Source organism: Tetranychus urticae, chromosome 3, assembly GCF_039701765.1.
Source record: "Tetranychus urticae isolate SD_2017Ah chromosome 3, NJAU_TeUrti_SD_1.0, whole genome shotgun sequence".
Lineage (NCBI taxonomy): Eukaryota > Metazoa > Arthropoda > Arachnida > Trombidiformes > Tetranychidae > Tetranychus > Tetranychus urticae.
Genome location: NC_142960.1, coordinates 19,014,080 through 19,037,064, shown reverse-complemented (window position 1 = coordinate 19,037,064; position 22,985 = coordinate 19,014,080). Strand labels below are relative to the sequence as shown.

The window sequence follows — 22,985 nt, the reverse complement described above, 5'->3', positions numbered from 1 at the left end:
GGTATTTTAAACGTCTGAGTTTTTATAAGAAAATGTGCAAATATTCACAAAATGCGATGTTGACGTCTTAAATGACAGTTTCCTCAACCGCGTGGACTTTCGTACTACTTGACTGGGTTATCTAAAGACTTGTTTTTTGTCTCATTTCATATCTTTATTTTCGTGTATCTCAACATCTATCGACCTTTCATCATGTTTTGAACATAGAAAAACGTGTTAACTGTTTTGTATGATAAGTTCTTTCCTCAAGTGCATATCTTCACATTCAAAACAAGTGTTTTTTTATTCTTACCTGTGCCAATTGATTGATTGGTAAATTAGATCCTGTTGTTGCTGCTGCTGCCAAAGCCGCTGCTGATGCTAACAAATTAGGTGCTAATGAATTGGCTCCACGATTTAAGGATGAACCAGTTGAGAGATCATTTGAATTGGATAAGCCACCATCAATATCATTATTACCATTGATTGTGTTTGATGGCAAGCTTTTATTGTCATTTTTACTCTTGTTATTACCATTGATAGAGCCCGAGGAGAGATCATTGTAACCATTTATCGTTAAATCAGTTCCACTAGCATTAGCGTTACCTGTTCTAGTGTTTATTCCACTTTCACCATTTCCATTTCCTCCACCCTTAAGATTCAATGGTATACCCTGTAATTGGTCTAATTGGTGTAAATTATTAGCTGATGCCGCTGATGCATTTGGTGATGATGATGATAAAGGTGAAGAGGCAGGAAGTGGAGACATTGTTGGAGGCGATGTTGAATGACCAGACGAAGGAGATTGAGAAGATGAAGGCAAAAATGCTGTTTGATTTGTTGATGCCGTTGTTTTAGCCGTATTTGGTGGTAAAGGTGATGATATTGAAGGTGAATTGAATACATTGGAAACAGGATTAAGGATAACTCGATTAGCAGGATTGAGAGATGATAAATTATTGATCAGATTGACGGTTCCATTGGATGATGAAAAATGTTTATCACTGTAATTTGTTGGGATAACCGTTGTAGTTGATGTAGGAGTTGACGTATCCATTGAATTATCTCCCATAGTCTATAAAAGAACAATTAACGATAAGAGTCAATCAACATATTCAACAAGACTAATCACCATCCTTCATGCTATCATTAAATATTCATCAACATTAATATTAAACTTGGTCAGCATCAATTAAACAAGGAGATAATAAATAAAGCTGACTTTTGACTACATCACTCAACGAAAATGAAAAAGAGGGCAAAAAATCAACTAAAGCAATTTCTCACCAAATTAAGAGATTTTTCCGAATCCATTGAATCACAGTCATCGTCTGGCTCCAGATCGTCCATCTCGGAATTATCGGAACAATAATTATTTGATTCTTTGTGATTACCATTTTGGCCAGCATCAATCTTTTCACTCATTCCGTAATCTTCATTGGCCATGTAACGAACCTTAAACCGAGCTGATTCCTATTGAAAGCCAACAAAATAAAGCCAGGTTATAAATTGGAATGCAAAAGATGGCGATTGAAAAAACAATCTGGATGACTTGTTACAATATAAAACAATCAAATCTAAATGCTCATGTAAATTGAATAACTTAACTCATCATCAACAACAATCAAATCAATTGGAATAGAGTTTAAATGCGAAACAAGGAAGGATATTGAATTATTATTCCATATTTTGAATTGATAAAAGATTTTGCCTGTTTTTTGTTTCCTTCATTCACCATCACCGTTAAACTGAATACCTTCGGAATGCAATTTATAATAAAAGTAATAATGAAAGTAATGATGATGCAGATAAAGATGAAGCTGGTGAACAGAACAAGAAAAAAGCTTGATTGGATTGCCCGTGGATGGAGAGTCAAAGATGATGGAGATGGCAATGATGATGATGGCGATGAAAAAAAAAGATAAATACTAATACAAAGCAGGCAAAAAAAAGGGCGAAGGAAAGTGAAAATTAGGTTGTTGTTGTCGAGCAAAAACCTTTTTTTTCATAGGAAATTAGAAGCCATTTATATTAACACAAAGACGAGGAGAAAGCAAAAAACTTATTCCCCAGGAGTCAAACACAGGGAATGAATTGGGAGGTAAAATATGAAACACAATATCAATTAGAACTGGATAACATTTTTTTTCTCTTCTATTAATATATATAATTTTTTTCTCTTTCTCTTCCAGTTCAACTCAGTGTAACGAATGGACTTTTTGCCTTCCTCTTTTCATCCTCATCATTTTCCTCCCATTTCAACATCAACATCATCATCATCTATTATAAAATGCACAAGCAACATTCATTTCCATGTTAATCAAGTTTCCATCATTATTAATTTTCAATTTCATTTCCTGTTAATTTTAAAACAATTTTCATGAAAGGATACATTCAACACCAGCTAAATTGGAATCAAAAAAGGGTTGTATTGCCATTCATTATGCAAAAAGTATCCAAGTAAACAAGAAAATCTTTTACCTCAATCTTAGCAATTTTCAATCTCAAGCCTAAAAAAGACTGTTGAATGTAAAATGAAATTCAACTTTTTATCCAAATCTTTTTAATCCTGTTAAATCTAACTTCATCTTCTGGACCCAATTTATTATCAATTTTACTCTTAAATATATTTGAAATAAATATATACATGAGAGGTAAAAAAAGCTGAGAAGGTAACAATAGAGAGAAAGAAGGAAAAGATTTCTTGTTTATTTTGATGCACAGAATAAGGTTAATAGTGAATAAGATAAAGAGGAATATACTAATTTTCTTTTCATTTTCAGAGAAAAAAAAGAACCGGACAAAAATTCATTCTTATGTCAATTCCAGGAGCAACAACATCATCCTCATCTTCATATCTTCATCTCCTTAAGGCTTCAAGAAGATTTCCATTGGTCTTCAAAAGTTTCAAGCAAAAAAAAACCAAGTCAAACCAAAGGAGCAAAAAGGATGAAAAGTTTCTTTCCTCAACGAATACATTTGACTAACTTTAAGAAGCAAAAATTCAGTTTCATATATTACATTTTTTTCTCCCTCTTCTTCAGCTCAGGTATATTCTTACTCTGATTGTTATTAGGCTGCATAAATTTTCCTTGAGGGATTTGTTTGTTTATTTGTTTATTTCATCTCATTCTTTGAGTTTTGTAGTAATGTCTCTTTCTGTGTGTTTTTAGTCAATAGGAACAGTTTTTATGTACATTTTTGCTTCTTAAATAAACCTCACTTGACAGGGTCAAAGGTAAAAAGATCAAATTATTCATTGAATTGTATGTAAAAATGTAGACAGTAAAAAAGGCCTCTAGGTATTAGTTACTAGCAATGAAATATTTTATTCAAAACTATTATCTCTTTTGGGTTTTACCAGCAACAACCAGGATACAGAGTAAAAAAAGCTGATCACAAATTGATTGATTAAAACAATTGTCAAATGATAAGGAAACATTATTTACTTTTGAATCAGGTGAATCCAATAAATGGTGATGAGAAAGATGGAAAGGTGAATTTACCGATTTCAATCCCAAGTTAACTGTAAAAGGAAGAAACAAAAATGGTTAGATTTTAATTTGAATAGCGAAATGATTGGATCAAGAGTACAATATCAATCAGATATTAAATTGACAATTTACTATCATTTGATTCAATGAATATTTGATGAAATGAACAAATAGATTAACAGTATAAATAGTCAATGGTCAACAGTTATCAAGTAAAGAAAAAACAAAAATCATCAAAAAAAGGACCCAAATAAGATGTACAAGAATGACTTGAGGCAAAATTATTTTCATATAAATGTATGTATTAAAACTGAAAAGCTATTGATTCTGAAATCATTTTTTTTGCTTCTCTTTCATAATGTATTACAAAGTAATGAGGTAAAAGTTGAATGAAAAATGAAAAGATTACATTAAATTGTGGTAAATTTAATTACTGAATTAAGATGTTAAATGATAACCTTTGGTTTATACACTGAAATAGTGTGTAAAGTAGAAACATAAATTAGATGCAAATCCCAATTGATTTTGGTTAAGGGTTAAGGTAGGGTTGAGTAGCAAACAAATTGAAGTAAATCTTGTAAATCTTTTGGGTTTTCATTTAAACACCAAAATGTAAACCATTGTTATTAAATAATCTAACCGTTAATTACATTATTATGAAGATTATTTATAAACACAATTTGTAAATTGTGTTATATTGAAGCAAAGCAAGCAAAAAAGCCTTTGACTCTCAACAAGAAAACCCAAATGTATGTAAAGGTGTTGAATGAAAATGTAGTATAATTTGCTTTCTCTCCCTAATATCACCATTATTATGATTATTATTATTGTGATTATTTTTATTATATCTGTTGGTTGTTCAACTAATAACAATAATAATAATAATGCATGTATAGATGAGAGGTTGGAGTTAAATCATCAATTCTCAACACACACATACAATTTGAATTAATAGACAATAAGATGAGAGGGAAAAAAAGCCCAAAGATTTGAGATTTGAGTTGATTAGTGAAGAGTTGGAAATCATGATTTGCCTTTGCATGGTTAGGTTTACAAATAGATGATGATGAAGGAAGCAAAGGGTTAATGCAATAATAATGATAATAGGAAATAAATTTGAGTTAGCAAAAGAAGCTGAATGAAGAAGAAGAAGAAGAAGAAGAAAGTGAATAAATGAAGATGAGAATGATGTTGATGAGGGAAGATGAGCTTGACCAGACAAACAATTGAAATCTCACAAGGCTTTAATTATATCACTGTTTCAAGTGACCTGGATCAAGTTGAATAATGATATTGAAAGGAAAGCTTGAATATTATTGATAAATCTATAAGAAGATGAATAAATGATGACAATGATGAGATGCAAAAATGATTACCAATTTTTGTCCCTTTTTGGCTTTTCTTATTAAGGTTAGTCCCTTTGGTCGAACCCATTCAACAATATTTCAATCCTTTTTTCCCTTCTTCTTCTTCTTCTTCTTTACTCTTTGGTTCCTCTGATGATCACAGAAGATGAACAAAGAAACCAACAGATAAATCTATTCAGATTGTTCATATTCATCATTTCTCTCATCATCACTATCATCCTTCTTTTTTGTCTCTCATGCATATTGAATCCTTAGATTATAACATTGATTTCCATCTTAACTCATACAAGTCCATAAGGAATCAGATTATTCACAAAGAAAGTCCCGAGAAGAAGAAAGAAGAAGAAGAAGAAGAAAATAAAAAGAAGATAAAAATCGTTTCTTCTTCCATTCATTCTCATCATTTTCATTCTCATTTCAACTCATCCTTTCTCAATCAACCAACAAATACTATTCAAGTTACTCACAGTTTTTTTTTCATCATCACAACCAGATACATTCACTCATCTTTTTTCCTTCATCTTTTCTCATCTTTTCTCATCTTCTCTATTTCAAACTCTTTTCTCTTCATCCAATGTGTGATCATCATTTATTGATGAAAAAAAGGCATTCACTGATTGCTCCTCAATTATTATCATCAGCTACAGAGTAACTCTCCTCTTTGTCTGCCTCAATAAAAACACAAACAAATAAACAAAAAGCTGAATCAAACCGAGCAACACCATTCATTGAATTCACAGGCAAAAAACACTCAGCTTCATGTATTGATATAAATCTTCTTGTTTTCACCATTCCTCAGTCTGATCATCATCTTTCATCTCATGGTAAAAAAAAGGAGTAACAAATAGCATTAGTACGTAAGTTTTTTTCATATTCATTGAGAAGGAGAAATGGTCAAAAAACATTTTCTCCATCATAATACATCAATACTTATTAATAATTGCAAGATTGGGTTACACTTGAATTTTGTGAAAACAACAAAAACCATTCTAATCTGAATGCTGATTGATTGTAAAGTGAAATGGTAAACGATTTGTTTCCACAAATTTAATATTCTCAAATTAAACTGATTTATATCATTTGATTTTAAATTGTTGTCCAAATTGCCGATCATTTAGGTAAAGGTTAAAATGATTGGTAAAAAAGACTTGGCAAAAAGATTGAAAACACTTTTGTCAAAAGGCAAAGGAAAAAGAAAAATGAAAATATCGAGTTTGGACTAAATGAGTTTCTTGGGATTCTTCATGTTTCAACCATTGGTGTTGAATGGGCAATCACTCACGACTTGTAACTTGATAAAATATTAACAAGCAACGAGAATCATTTGCATCAAGTTGATTGAATTTTGTCAACAATTTAACAGGCAAAAAAAGCAACAGCAGTCATCATCATTATCTTCATCACTTTCCATGTTTGTCCTTTTACCAGTTTGAAGGCAAAAAACTTTTCATTTTCATCCTTCCATCTCTACCAGTTTAGACCAAAAGTGAAACGCTTAATTTTACCCAATTTTACAAATGCATTGTTATTTGGATACAAAAAAAAACTTATTGGATTGACAGACAAACACTGAAGTAAACCGTAAGATTTGTGGTTGATATTGAAATTCAAATTGTATCCAATAAAGTTGAGCACAATTTTCCGATATTAAGTGTGCCCTGTGCCCATGAGCCTCATCTGCATAATCTTAATAACATTTCATTTCGATTTTATGTCACTTTTTTTCTGTTATTTCTTCCTTTTTTTCAGCTTATTTTTTTTCTCTCTCTCTCTCCAGCTTAAGTACAATGAGAGGTAAAAGCAGATGTTGATCACATACAGTTAAGGAGTTTTGCATAAAAAACAAGGTACAATTGATAAGCATCTTTTCATTCCCATTGAGCATCACATTGCAATAATGAAAAGTCGCCAGAAAATGTTGGCGATAATCACAATAAAGTACAACACAAAAAGTCCATGTTCAGACAAAAGGGAAGAGGAGAAAGCGATAAGTGCGACCGAGAAAAAAAGCTTTCAATTTGAGGATAAAAATGTTGAAAAAGTGCAATAATATTGAAGAGAAAAGTGAAAAGTAAAAATGGAATATTTTGTTGAAGAGAAATAAAAAAAAAGTCCATCAAAAGTTTACATTTTTTATTTTCTCTGTTTGTTGATGAAAGCAGTGAATTGGGAGCGAATTAACGGTTGATTGTTGAAGATGATGAGAGGGAGGAAGATGAGGTTTGCATCAAGATGAGGAGGTCAGACTGGGCTACTGTTTAAAGTGGGAATTAGTGATGAACCAGGGATGAGTTGGAGAAGAGGAAAAAGTGGCTTAAAAATGCAAGTTTATGAAGGAAGAAGATGAAGATGAAAAGAAGGCAGAAATATGCAGAAATAATGGGAATGATGAGGAAGATGGGTGAGCTGACCAGATGAAAAGAAGAGGAAAACAAAAGACATTTGATAAGCTAAGTCTATTTGAATAGTGCTAAGTCTATGCAAAAAAGGATCATTTCCTTGGTTCCATTTGATCCAACTTTATCCAAGTTCATTTTCATTTTCAAAGTACAGGTCATTTTGAAGAGACAAAAAGATATCTTCTTTATCCTCATCTTTTATCCTCATTTTCCAGGCTGATCGCCCAGATTCATTGTCGCTTTCACATCTTCAGATAACAATCCAGAAAACATTGACATTTACATTGGAAAACATTGGAAAGCCAGAGAGAAATAAAAGTTTCCCAGATTAACATCATTAACCATTCCATCCAAATTTACATATAATTTGATTCTTTCATCATTCGTCCATTCACTGTTCGACCATTAATCGGAAAAATTTTGCTTTTCCTTCAACTTTTTATTTCTTTTTCTTATTCCAATGTTTTATGGAAAAAGGTTGAATGAAGATGGACTTACAATTAATTAATAGAGTCAACAAGATTAAATGACAAAGAATGGTGGAAAGTGATAAAGAGAAGATCAATGTTTCTTGACCATCATCTTCATCCTCATCTTCATCTTATTTAACCTCGATCAGGATCAAAGAGTAAGACGATGAAATTAGCTTAATCAGGGTTACACTTTGGATTCTTTTTCCTTGAAACATCCTTCTAACCTTATGGTGTCGAGAGAGACACCAACATGTAACAAGACCATTTAAGAGATTGACCTTTTTGTTAAGAGAATGGAGCAACTTGTAAGCTGACCATAGGTGACCTTACAAGTCTTTGATATCTCATTGATTGACAGGAGAAGAAACAACAGAAAGAAATCTTGAAACACCGAGCAAAGTCAAATTCACCATTCTTCCAGAGTCTAGAGTTTCCTTTATACTCGTCACTCTGTTTGATTAATGAATCCAAAATGAACAAAATCAAAGCCCAAATACACACAAAACCAATGTACAACAGTTGATTGTAAATTGAACATTTTCCTATTCTAATCATTACTTCATCATGTCTCAAGGTTCACCATTTATTATAATTACAATTATAATTCGATATTCAACTTACCATGATAATTCATGTTAACCTTTAAACTCTTTATCACACTTTTGCAGCCTTTTATAAACCAACATCCAATAGAAACAAAACCAAGGGAACAATTGTTTATCATTATTCAAATAATTAACAATCGAACGAGAAAAATTTTCGAAATTTGGAAAAAATCGAAAACGAAAATTTCGAAATGAATTTTCTGCAAAATTTTCAGACTCAAACTTTTCTCGACTAAACGTTATCCAAAAACTCCCAATAGCTGGGAGTGAGATTCTTGGAGTTGATAAATATCATAAACTGTTTCAACTCTAACTTTTGAATAAAAAAATTGAAAAGTTTAAAAAATTCGCATTTTCCTTTTTCTGAAATTTCCATTTTGAAAAGTTTTAATTTTGAATGGCTTTTAATTTGCCTTTGAAAAGATTGCTGAGAAAAAGCTGAATGTTCAGTAATTTGGCGAAAAGCTGAAAAGATTGAACTGAAACTTCTACTTGAGAAGCTTTTTATTGATCAAATATGATGATCCCGTTGTTTTGCATGTTGACAACATTTTCACATCACTTTATCCTGATCATAACCCTCATCATAATGATAATCATCTCCTTCATGGTTATCTGAATATCAGATTCATCTTTTCAAATTGACCTAACCACTTACAGATTCTCAATATCAAAAACTTATTCTCTCACCAAATAACATTATCATTATCATAATAATAATCATCATCATTATCATCATCGTCATCATCATCATCATCCAAGAATCAACCTTGAACAACAACCAAATATCCATCCATTCAATGGTCACTCTCGCCATTTATCATGACCATATTATGTAGAATCATTTCATCTTCCAATCCAAGTCTCATCCTCCTTCAACATATCATCATCTCTCACTCTATTGTCTCCATCCTTTTTGCATGCTCACTGCCAATAAATATCATTATATCAGCATCAAATTACTATTTGTCTTCCCTTAACATTTCAATGGAAAAAAAGTCAGAGAAAAAAATTTCTCTCCTTTTCCCTTCTTTTGACCCCAAAATTTCATCTTCTCTCTCCACTTTTTATCTTTCATCTCTTCTCATCATTTTATGCCTTTTCTCTACCTTCTTGATTCCATCGTAAAAACTGGACATGACATGAAGATTCATTTCAAAACATTGAACAAGAGACACACAGAGAAAAAAGATGAAGAAGCAAATATACATAAACATATACATATCCATATATTTATCATAAGGATACAGAACAAGAAGAAAAGAACGATATTTTTCATCCTTTTTCCTTCTTCTTCTCCTTTTCATGTAAGAAGTGATATTATTGTGAGTGATGCTTGAAAATGCTAAACAAACTGACAAGAGTCTTGCAAATATAAGCAAAATACTCAGCGATATGACTTGAATACATTCACTTTTTTTTGGTCCTCTTCATGTTGGCCTTTTTCACATTCACAGCAATCTTTTTTTTCTGCCTTACAATACACTTTCTTAATATGCAAACAAACAATATTTTTTGCTCTCTTTTTTTTGCTCTCTTCCTTTCCCTTTTCCAACGATTCAGATAAGCTGAAACCAAATTGACATGAGGTCAACAACAAGGCTGTCCCATCAACCATGAATGTTGAACATGTTAGTTACTTGAAAATCACCATTATCCGTCTTGAAAAGCAAATGATGTAAACAATTTGTTTTTTTGGCTGCTCTTCTCTTGATGTCTCTTTACTCTTCATTTTATGTATTCATTTTCATGGTCGCTTTACATTTTGCCTTTTAACCTTGCTGAGTTATCATTCCATGAATCAAATATGAATGAAACATATAAATGCATTTTTAAATAGAATGGACATTTGCTTTTCAACTTGACAGCTTTTCTGGTCTTTTGTTTCGAGCTGCTTCTCCTCTTTTAGTCACAATACATTTCATTATTTCCTATCAAACTTTGCTTTTTCATCATATTTTGCTTTCTCTTTTGGATTCTGTGTTTTTGTTTTTGCATCCACAAATAAGTAAATAGTTCAAGACCATGATGGATAAAGGTTTCAACTTTACAATTCCCAATGAAACTGTCATTTGACAGTTTCAAGAAATAAAAAATGTCTTGCAATGGAAGGAAAAATGTTGGCCAAAAAGTCGACATTTTTCATTCTCTTTTGCATTTTCCGAGATTTTTTGCTTCTGCCAAAAAAAAGATTTGGTTTTACTTGCTGGTTAAAGGTTTGGAATGACTTTTGTTTTTTTGTTTCACCTTTGCTTCATATTTTATTTTCATAGTCAACAATTGATTGTAATAAACTGTCCAGTCAATTTGAACATGTTGTTTATTGACTCGACTGTGTGTGTCTTAAATTGTTGATGTTGCCGTGTTGATGGTTGACAGTTGTTTTTACAGATTATGTCATTGATGATGAAGAGACTGGTAAAAACTGATTGAGAGGAGGAAAAGGGAAGATAAAAGTTTCATCTCACAACATTCACCATTTGCTTACAGTTAAGAGTCTTTACAGGAGGACAACTTGTTTTACAAGTCGAGTCTTGTTTTGGTTTGATAACAGATTGGATAACGAAAGTTGCGAGTTTCAACATGAAATTGTTGACAGAATAATCAGATGTAAGATTGAAAGGTGAGAAAATGAAAAGATATAATGAAGGTGAAAAGAGTGAAAAAATATGAGAATATGAGGAAAAAATAGTCTACTCAAGAGCTTCACAACAACCTAGCAAGATGACTTGCTTAGGTTGAAAAATTTTTAAATCTTGGCCTGAATCAACTTGTAAATGTCTCTAAAAACAAGTAAATTATCATGATAAAAATTACGAGAATGTTGGAAATGGAATTGAAAAATCCCAAAATCCCAATTGCAATCAATTCATTTCATATCAAAAAATAAAAATTGCGAAAATAATTTGAAAATTTATACAAAAATTGACGGACAAAATAGGCCGACTAGAGACTTCATTTTGTGCAGTAAGAGCAACCTTCTAGGTTGAAGGATTAATGCCATTTAGCCTGATCGTCTTTGTATATTGTGATGATGGAAAGACGATGAAGATGGTGATGAAGGAATCTCTTGAATGTAGTAAGGTAATCAGAATGAGATTGATCAGTGTATTGCTGGAAGCAAGGTCATGATGGGTCAGAATTGAGATGTTTTTTAGCTGTATTTTTCTTGTTTTGGCTTTGTCCATTTTTGCACAATAAGATTTGCAAGACAAAATGACGAATGATGAAAGGCAAGAAAAAGCTAAAGATAAATTGAAATGGAAAGGAATCGGAAAATATACAAAATCAAGTTATTTCCTTGTTTTACCTTTTTTTATTCTTCTTTTTTTATCCAAATAAAAATGATTCATTTTTGACTATCTAAAATCTCTATTCTTATTCATCATGTTAGTTGGGAGTTTTTGCTATTCTTTTTGTTTCTTCTCTGCATTCCCTGTACATTTGTTTTTACTTGTTCAGTTTAGGGTGCAATTTAAGTTGATGAAAATCCAATAAACAGTTCAAGTAAGAGTTTAAGGTTTTAGTGAGCTGACCATTGGTCAAGCTGTTGTTGAAGGTAGGAAAGAGGAAAAAGGAAAAAAACAAAAACAAAATGTGTTCCATGAAATGGTCATAAGCATACTTTTACGATTAGTAAGTTAACAAAATGTAATTGCAATCCGATAAACAATCAAATTCAATCTGTAAGATGATTTACTATTGCCTTCCCTGTTGATGCAGAATTATCAAAGTTGTAAAAACTGAACGATGAATAAAAAAAGCAAACATGAGATTAGTTTATTAAGATGAGGAGTTGAGGAAGGTTAAAATGATGTAAATAAGATAATGATATTACAACAACAAGTCATCCATTTATCATCAGATTTGCAGGTAAACAGAAAGATTATGAAAATGATGAAGATAAGGATGAAGATGAAAGTGGAGAAAAAACAAGAGAAAAGATGATAAACTGATGAGCAACTGATGAGGATAAAAGTGTTTGTCAATCAGCTTGATGCAAACACGATGATCAAGAAGATAATTGAATATTAATACAAGTTGATTAGTTTGCTTAAAGTGTGTGTTTACATGAAAAAAGCACATGCAAATAATCATTTTATTCATAAAATTCTTTGCCGAACATGAGTTTGGATATCGAGACTAATGATAAAAAATAAATTCCATGTGATGAACACTTATGTTTAAATTTACCGCTAACTGTTCAGGGTGTGTACCAACCAGGCCGCCACCTTATCATTCATGTTTTATGCAACTTTCTAGTCTCAATATATCCTTTATAAAATCTAAGAATATTTTTTACTATTTCAAGTTGAGACAATCAGTAAATTGTCATGAAGAACTGCTAATTTAAGTCTTCTTCATTTTGTAATTAAAACAATCAACTTTATTGAATATGTGCTTCAGCAAGATATAACTGTGTCGGAAAGCTGTTTCTAGATAAGCTAGTGACATTAAACACTCGGTTTAAACAGTCAACGGTGACTGAGCTTAATTATTACATAGAGTCAGGTATCCTAACCACTAGACAATGCCGTAAAATAATTGAACAAATATCTAATCGGGTTGAATCGATAAGATAAGCGAGCATCTGAAATTTAAAGTTTAGCTCAAAAGCTCGTGGTAATACAAAATTGACAAACTCTAAGGTTGATGTGTGTGTGATTATAATGATATTTATTGTGATTATCATTATAATATTGAATGGCATAATTTGCAAACAACAACAAAAGATTCACGTTTTTATATTTCCAATAATAATAATAATATTTGACATTTGCTTTTCTCTTTTTTTAGTCTCTTTCTCATAACCATCATGATCAACTCTTGAATCAACGTGATGATATTATTATCAATTATATTCAGAGAAGTTCATCCCTTTATTTTTGTCTCATTTTTTAGATAACATTTTGTCACCTTTTCGCATCTCGTTTGTCCTCTATGCAGCTGGAACATTATCCACATAATTATTCTTACTCTTTGTGAATCTCATTTTGCTTGATTGACCACTTGACCGTGTGATTAATGGCACATTTTCATTATTCATTATCCAACATTCAATCATTCAGAATATTCATCTAATTTGTATATCATCACTCATCATCTCAAGAGATTGTTCATCATTTTAACCTTGCCATCTTGCTGTATCAATCTTATTCATCGAGTTGATTGCCTCAGGAAAAAGTCTCTTGTGAATAATACTCTGAATAACCTTTAAATCTTCCATTTATCATTCACCTTTATTTACATGGAGAGACAAAAAAACCTTGCAATCTCCATGATAAATCAGAGTAAACAATCAAGCTAAAAGTTTAATGAATTTTCAGGGAAAACGCTTTCTCATCTCATGAACAATCAAATTTCAAGAAAATTTTGAATGAATGAAACCAAAATGAAACTGAGAAAGTTGATGATCAAAAGATCTTGTTCATCATGAAAATCATTTGTATAACATTTCATCTATTTACTCATTGGGTGTGTATTCAGATCATTATTGTAGCAACTACTATTAAATGATTAAATTATCATCAACAATCATTGTTAATACATTTCATGTTAAAAAACATTTTGCGTGATAATACTTCTGTCATCCTCTTGATCATCATCTTCTTGGAACAAGTTTCATCCCAACAACCAAACATGGACTGATTAAGTTGAGATCATTATTCTCAATTCATCAACATAATCATTTGATTGTTAACCGGTTCCAATGAAACAAAACAATTTTTGAGTACAAATGACGTGATGGTCAGTTTACTCTTTCCTTTCCTGGTCAATGGTAATCATGACATCAACCTTGTCATTGACTACGCCTAATGATACACTTGACCATCTATTCACCAAATACATTTTCATCTTGAATTTTTGTTCCCTTTTCTGCTTCTCTCTACTTTCCCAATAAAAACACCGAAAAACTCGAAACAGATAAACAATAGAGTCTAATTTAAACGCGTGTCCACTTTAATTTGCTTGTCCATCCTAATGATCCTTTTCATTACAACAAACTCGAACCATTAGCTGATTACCATGATCGATGTCGAAACAAAAAAAAAAGACTTCAATTCGAAATCAATATTTCGATTCATTACATTTGTCTTTGCTTATTATTCGAGTGAAAACTTTTCACAATTTCCATTGAAATGGACAAAACTTGAAGAGGAAAATCGAGCTGAACATTGAGATTAAGTTTGAATTTTGCACAAAGTTTGTTCGATTAATGAAATGAAAATTAATTTGCTCGATATTCAAGTGTTTCAGTGGAAAGGAAACTTAGTCGATGAAAAATTTTCGCGAAGATTCAGTCTTTTGCTTAGATCAGGAAAAGTCATTCTTGGCTTTTGAATGATGAAAGGATGCTTGTCTGGACAACAGGGAAGTTATGTAAAAATTTGGAAAACTATTGAGATTCTTTCTTCCTGAGAAGGTCAAGAACTTTAAAATCTTTTCAATATTTTCTTGAAAATCAGTCTTCAAATTATCAGACAGAAAAGATCACATGTTATTGTCAGAAACGAACCAATTAAAGAGTTAACAAAAGTCTGTAATTGAATCTCGTCCAGACGTTAAATTGCTTCCCATCTACAGGTGACTCAATTGGTCTGAAAAAATGTAATTTAATATATTTATCAACAATGAAACTAAAAATTGGAACCAATGGATTGATAAAAGAAAAGCGATTCCAATCATTGGCAATCAAGTAAAATTGATTGATAATTGAAGGGTTAACCAAAATTCACTCATCACTTGAACCATCAAACTGTTTTAAACTCAATTCCTGTTGCTTGAATAAATTGTCTGGCAAATGATTTTTGACTGATCACTCGATTAGCAAATACAGAAAAGCCATTATTTTGATTGTAAAATGAAACGCGACTTGTAGCCAGGTTTCATGTCGTGATTAGAAGCAATAAACAACCCGAAAAAGGAAACGAAATGTTGACAAGTTTAAAGTGTATCAATGAATCAATTGAAATTGAATACACCAATTGAGTGTTCAACTGCAATTTAGCGAAAGAGTTTGCCCAAGAAATGGAGTAAAATTTAAGCACAAAAGAAGCGAGCATTAATATTGAATTAAAGTTTACATTTGTTTCAATTAGTGTTGATGAGTTTGCATTAAAGGGCCAAAAAGTTGGTCAGTAAAGAGGGAAGATAAAGAAGTAAATAAATGGTTGAATCGCAATTTACATGAAAAATGCAAATAAATGCGATTACAGTGTTGATCAAAAGTGTTCCTGTGCATGTTGAGATGTGCATAAAATATTCACAAGTGATTGCAACTGTGTTGGTCATTTAAAGGAAAGTGCAAACTGAAATGAGCACAAGCTTTACAAGTTTAATGTTTAAATGGTAATCCAGGCAAAATGACCAACCAAGAAGGAAGAAGTAGGAGGACAAGAAGGTGGCAATGCTAGACGATAGTTTGTGCTACGCTTAACAGGGAGTCATTCCCAATATCTAATAATATCAAGAAATATTTCACTTTCTTTTTGACCCATTCTTACTTTTCTCTCTCTCTCCTCCTCCTCATCATCATCATCATCTTTTCCTCACTCAGCAATTTCCATTTCCAATATTTCATTCCCTTAAATATCAACCCCACAGGGAAGCACATTTTTAGGTCTTTTGCCCTCCAACATTTGGCTCCCTTTGCAACCCTCATCATCATCATCTGCCTTCATCAATAACTACATGCAAACATATTTATATTGACCTTACATTCATTTACAGTTGCAAATATTGCTACACCTTGAGTCACTCAACAGTCGAACATTTAAATTTCAAAATTCGTTGAAATTAAAAGATTTTCGAGATTTATGTTCAACACTCATCAAGAGGTTGATATTTACAGATACAAATGTCGATATACCGCAAGTTAAATTAACAGTCGAAAGTTTGTCAATCGAAAGTTAATCGAATGATTTCTTTGACTTTTTCCAGTTTTCATATTTTCTGTACTTTCATAATTTAAACACTTGTAAGTTAAAGTTTGATATTTAAAGTTACAAATGTCTTGACTCGCATCAACATCAAGATCAAAGATTTGAAAATTCAAAGTTCTTTAATTGTCATTGGGATTGAGCTCGATTCTGTGACTTTTCCAGTTTCAACATTTTCTGTGGTTCCATCATTTTCAAGCACTTTAGAGGCTGATATTTTGCAAATGTTGATACACCTTGACTTGAATCGTCAAAGATTTAAAAATGAAAGTTGTTTGAACTGATTTCTGAGACTTTTCCAGTTCTGAGATTTTCTGTGGTCTGATGGGGTTAAACAATTTTCCCATCTCAAAGTCAATGTTTGATGATGAATAGAATTACATTTTGCCCTTTTTATCACTTGAATTATTACAATAAGTTATCATTAAATTACGCACTTGCTAGTCTTGGAGTGCATTGAATAGATACAAGAGCCAAAAACCCTTTTCAAAGTAATAATTTTATTCCCTTTACTTGTATTTTTTTGTTATTCAATCGTTTGTTGTACCACACTTTAATGGACCAACAATGATACAAATGTAGGTTAAATGCGATTATTAATGGAAAGGAAAAGAGCATTGGAAAAATTAACTTTCAATTTAAAAGGTAAAAGGGTTTCAAATGGTTATTTATTTATTTGTGAGAGACATCAAAATTCATTGGCAATTCAGCTTCAATTCAATTTGCATAACAAAGTTAAACAACTTTTGAATATCAAATGATGTTCACCTGCACACATTCAATTGCACTTTTATTTTACTGTAAACATGCTTTTGGTTACCTTTGCTTTCGTCTTTTCCTCCTTCATGTTCACGTTAAAGATGAACATGATTAGGATGAAACCGTTTACCCTGCAGGTTAAATAAGGAAATGCAATAATATCATCAACAGAATGGAATGCAAATGTTCATTGGATAAATGGTTACAGCAACTGATACAATTGTGTTTGCTAAGTAAAGTGAATGCAATTGTTTTGTTTCCTCGTAAAAATTATTACTCGACTAAACCTGTTTAACCATCTTGATTCATCTTAATCCTTTATCCTGAACCATTTGATCAGCTCAAGAGCATTAACAAGCAAACAGCATTTGACCCTGTTCAACAGCTTATCCAAACCCAAAAGGGAATCTCAATAATGGTAATGATAAAAATACCTGTAGAATGTTGCATTTTTATTCCAAATTGGCTTCATTTTTACTCTTTTCTCTGTTCACTATAATTCAACTGAACGCCCATTCAATTTTTTTTGAAACGTTTTTTTTCAACATTCGATTCTCTCCTAATTGCAAGATTACAAACTTATCCTTTGCAAGAGTTTATTACCATTTTGAATAACTTTCAATCAACTTGATTATTCAGTGGTAAAGGTAAAGAGTTCAAAATGAAACATGGAATCATGAACCTATATGGAAATGTGATATTTGGTTTGTTAACAATTCCGAGTTTGCTCAGAATTTTTGATTCTTTATTTTTCTTCTCTCTCTTTTCCTTGAATATAGATGGGAATGCATATTAAACAGCATTTGCTGGAAATGAATAGATAAAGCGGTGAGACTGAAATCGGCATGGAAATTATTATAATGATAATGATAAATATGTATAAAATATGTGCATCATATAAATCATTGAATGGTCAACATGATAAAAGTGAAAATGAATAAACATTGAAATGCTCGGTTCAACATTATTTCCTTTTCATCTTTTCTCAACCTTTTCTTCTTCTTCTCTTTACCCTTCGAAAAGTTATCCTCAAATTTACTCTCATCAATAAGGAAAAGAGGGAAAAGTTTTCCTTCTCTCACATCAATTGTAACCCATTCTTAAATGGTTTCACTTTTCATGGCACAAACGATTCTGAAAACAATATCACTTGTAAACTGAAATAAGAACAAGATCAAATGTCTCTTGATAGTAAAAGTTATCACTTAATGTTCAACGTGTAACAATCATGAGTCAATCTCAAATTACAACTCTTTATTTTGAAACAAATAAGGCTAAATCATTTACTATTCATCTTGACCTTTCACCTAACCTGAAGTTGTTTCACTGCATATCACAAATCACTTGACTCCTTTTTTCATAGCAACATCCAAGTCTCCAGTTATCATCAGCAAACTTCACAAATTGATTTTTAATAACTCATGGTCAAGATGATAACAGAAAAAAAACATCAATGAAATCGATCTGAATCGAGAAGGGCAATACTAATTGTAGAAATGGTAATTTAGGCGAAATCAATCAATTAAACAAGAAGGAAATCACGATTCGGTCCAAGCAAATGTTGTAAATAAGCTATTCCCACCTATTCCCATTTATTCCCATCACTGGATGACTTTGTTCACTTGCTTAAGGGCCGCTCATACTGTCATCTAAGAGCTACAAACACAACCTAGCAGGCCTTATGTAGCAGCATTAGGAATGGATGTTGGTCATGCCAAAGTCAGTCTACATAAATTATTAGGTACTCGATGAGGATTGCAACCTTTAACTTAAACTTTCTCAGCTTTAAGTGCCTTATGACTTGGCCACTGAGCTACTCGCGCTCAGTAATTTTACTTTAGTTATCAGGATTTAATTTCCGTGTAAACACCCTTAACTTGATGGAATTTGATCAAGCAATTTAGACTCTATTTAATTTAATTTTCTAATTGTTACAATGAAAATAGTCTACAAGTGAAACGAGATGATGACGGTAACCCTACTGTATTTTGTTTTTGAGCTTTTTTCTCGATCTAATTTACTCGTTTAATTATCCAATTACCGATCTAAACTTGACTAATGAGATGCAACAAAACAAATAACTAGAATAGCAATGGTTAATCAAATGGATTCCTGAATAGTCAACATGTTTGACACACAAGAGAGTCCTTGAGGATGAAAAGAAGTCGATTACTAAATAATCACCACAATAATCAGCAATTGTCTTTCCATGAATCTGAATCTTGGAAAGAAAAGCTCATCACTTGCCATTGATAACCCTTAATCACCAAGCAAGAGTTAGTTACAAACAGTAACAATGAAAATCAACAGGTAAAAACCAATAATTGACCCAAAAGAGGAATCAAATTATCGCTCAAGATAAACATTTGTGTTCCCTCATGAGAATGTTTATTGTCTCAATCAAAGCATTTACAAGTAACATTATCTGTAAATGTGACAAAATTATTCATTACACATTGAAACTCTGAGCGGCAAGAAAACTGATAGCAAAAGTTTTCTCAAAAACCAACAGCGAAAAAAAGAGGCAGAATTTCCAACTCATCATGGATTGATTCATTCATCCGTAGATTAAAATTTACTCTGATTTACTATTTTTACTACACTTTTTTTTTCTCTCCCAACTTTACTCTTTCATTGAAGAAAAAATCTCTCTCATAAACTTTACTCTTCCATTGTTGTGACAGTTGTAACACATGATGATGAGCATGATAAAATGTACTTAGAAGAGTAAATCATCTTGATTGTTGAAACTTTTTTTTCGCCTTCCTTTCTTGCATTGATATTGAACAGGATTTTTGTAAAATGAATAAGATGAAATGAACAGCAAAAAATGTGATTCAATTTAAAGTTGCTTTTTCATTGATACAAAGCTTCTTATTATCATCAACATTATTAGGCTTGCATCAATGAAAAAATTCATTTCCTTCATTTCATGGAGATTTAAACAGCAAAATTAATGCCTTTTACCAATCACTTTTTATTCAACCAAAAAATTGGCCGCTTCAAGGTTTTCATTGAAAAAAAAGTTTACCTTTTTTGTTACCTTTTGGTGAAAGAAAACTTTAAACCCAAAAAAACGATGAAATTCAATTGAAACGGTCAAAAGTCTAATGAAGAGCCTGAATAAAATGTAATTACATGTTATTTGAATTGTTGGTTAACAGTCGATTAACAATTAATTAAAGTCGACTATTATGGTTCAATGAAAATGTTAATCAAAACTTGAAATCCAAAAGAATTTTGGAGAAGCGAAAAAAAAACAATTTAAACCAATTGTAATGATGAAAAGTTTCAAAATTCAATTTAATGATCAGTTCAAGATTGAATGAAAAAATACCCAAAAAGAGCAACTTTTCTGTGCTCAATCAAGCCGCTATTTTGTCGGTAAATGTTTATTCAATAATTTACCAACAAATAAGGTGAGAATAGGAAAACATCGAAATCGATAAAATAGATTGACCGCAGCAACAGTCGAGTCCACAACTTGACGACTTTGGTCCGAGATGAATGGAATTTTCCAAAAGTCAACTTTTGCTTTTTACAAACTTTTGAACAGCTATGGCAAAACTATTGATATTGAAAGTCTTTAGACAGAAGAGTTTGGTAAACCTTTGGAAAAACTTGAACACTATTTAGAGCACCAAAGTTCGAGATCGGAATCTCAATGATACTTTCGTGTGTTCAACCGAAGAACGCAAAGATTTCGGTGAAATAATGGAAGCAAAAATTGAACAATGAATACGAGGAAAGAAATGATGGAATGCATGATAAAATCTTGCAAGTGAACGATACTTCAGTTCAGAAGAGTTCGAGGAAAGATGGTTTGTTGAAGCCAAAGCTTGTAAAAGTTTCAACTTCTCGTCTTTTGCATAAAAAATTGCATTTTAATTCTTATGAATGGAACTGTTTTTAGCTATTCATTAAGATTGAAAGTTGACCTGAAAAATAAATTGAGTTAAAAAGCAATGAAATACTATTCGTTTCGTTTGCGTGAAGCTTCTGAATAATATGCAAGAACGAAGTTGATCTCTTGAATAATTTTCTTCTCTCAAATTGATCTTTTCCTAATTCGTTAACGGAACTTTTTTATAATATTTTTTGTAAAAAAAACTTTATGCTAACATGATGCATTATCATATCATTTGACCAAAATTTGAAACAATCTCTTCTCAATGCAATCAATTGTTATTGATGATTATATCAGATGAAAACTGATGACGGGAAAAGGCCTAAAAAGGTTGTAACACTATTCATGTTGAACAGAAAATTCAAGTAATACAAGTTAATGATTTATATCTTTTCATCTTTTCCCTTTCATCATCACCCTCATCATCATCATTTTCACCACAATTTGTATATACATATTGATGGAAGGCAAAAGTTGAAGCAGGCAAAAAGAGTAGCCAAAAACGATTCTCAAAATTTTCCAATTTTCTTCCTTTTTTTCCATCAAAAGGCGAAAAAGAAAATGATTTGACTGAGCAAAAAGGAAGAAGAAACTCAATATTTCAATTCTGTAACATTGAAACATTTCCAGCAAATAATAATAATAATAAAGCACAACATTATTCAGATAACTGTTTGTATATTTGAATCGAGTGTGAAAATTGAAAAGATTGATTCCATATTTTCCACTTTTCTTTTGCCCAGGAAAGGCCACTTTAAATGATGATCATCATCATCATGATAAAGGGAGAAGAAGATATTCAAAGAGAACCATCATTATCACGAGTGGAACAAAAAAGGTCCATAAAAATGTTGGAAAGCAAAAATCATTTCCATCTTTACCATGGTTCAAATGCAAAGTGAAACTTTGATTATAATTTTTGCTTGCAACCTTATCCCTTGTAAATATCCATGTATATATTTATATAAATATAAATCCGTAAATACTATTCTTAAGCCATGTATATTACTCTCTGGAGTTTGAATAAAAATTGACTCCAAGCTTCAACATATCTCATCTCTCTCTCATCATTACCATGAATAACAATTGAGTGTCAAAAAGCCTGAGAAAAGGCTTACCGCTTTCAAACTGCCTTATTGAGCCACAAAAATCACATCCTTTTCTTGCTTCAAAGTACACATTTAGACCATCAAAGTTATTCAACAAATATTATTCAAGATTTATTTCCTATTTACTTGCATACATATTATTATATATCGATATTTATTGAACTCTTTTTCCTTTTTTTTCTCTGATAAATTGACAAATTTTACTTTTCCATCAAAAAATATTACTAATTTGAACAGTTTAAATTGTGATAATCATGCAACTCTACATTATTTATAGCATTCCCTGTCAATCCCAGTAACAAATTTTTCCGATAAACTCTAGTTCTCTGGATTAAACTCACATCATTACAAGTTATGGAACAATTTTTTTTGTAAAAATTTTCTTTTTCTTCTAAATTCTAATAAATTCTGTTGAAAAGACAAAACTGAATAAATTTAAACTTTTGTTTTCCGAATTTCATTATTGAATTTCAATGTAAAACTTGTAATCAGAATTGATAAATGAAAAGAAAGAAAATATTTTCCAAATCAATATTAATATCATTTGTTTATTAAAATGAGAAAAGTGGAAAAGGTCAAATGATGGAAACTACTGATGAAGAATGAATGGAGAAGAACATTTTCTCACATTTTCTCCCCATTCTTCATGGCAATTCATGTGCTCATGAAACACACTTTATGCACTTTGCAAGAAGAGAAAAAATGAAAAGAAGAAAAAAACATTGGACATTTGTATCTTTTGTGATTCTTATTCTTTGGTGGTGGTTAAATTGTTCACATCCACTAATACTTCATCCCCTGATAATGTTTATATTTTCATTCTCAGCAAGACAGAATTGGAATATCATATAATATGAAAGTTGCCTACGAAATGGACTCTTATTTTTTCTCATATCCAATATTTGTTTCACTCAGACTATTAACATTGTTTTAAGACATTTTTTGCTTTTCCA

General features: G+C 31.4%; 1 protein-coding gene and 1 long non-coding RNA gene across 3 annotated transcripts in view; one reads left to right on the top strand and one right to left on the bottom strand.

Annotated features, from left to right (window-relative positions):
* Window positions 1-22,985, bottom strand: part of LOC107363235 (uncharacterized) — a 38,996-nt gene that overhangs the window by 5,725 nt on the left and 10,286 nt on the right. For both annotated transcript variants that reach the window (XM_015930431.3, XM_089269600.1), the window contains exons 2-4: window positions 3,429-3,505; window positions 1,267-1,452; window positions 293-1,054 (exon numbers count right to left, since the gene is read on the bottom strand). In XM_015930431.3, coding sequence (XP_015785917.1) covers window positions 293-1,054; window positions 1,267-1,452; window positions 3,429-3,505 — 1,025 coding nt within the window. The remainder of the gene's footprint in view (window positions 1-292; window positions 1,055-1,266; window positions 1,453-3,428; window positions 3,506-22,985) is intronic.
* On the top strand, window positions 1,448-3,291 carry LOC107363236 (uncharacterized). The gene is made up of 3 exons (XR_016200126.1): window positions 1,448-2,080; window positions 2,172-2,651; window positions 2,763-3,291. It is a non-coding gene; the product is annotated as an uncharacterized LOC107363236 (long non-coding RNA).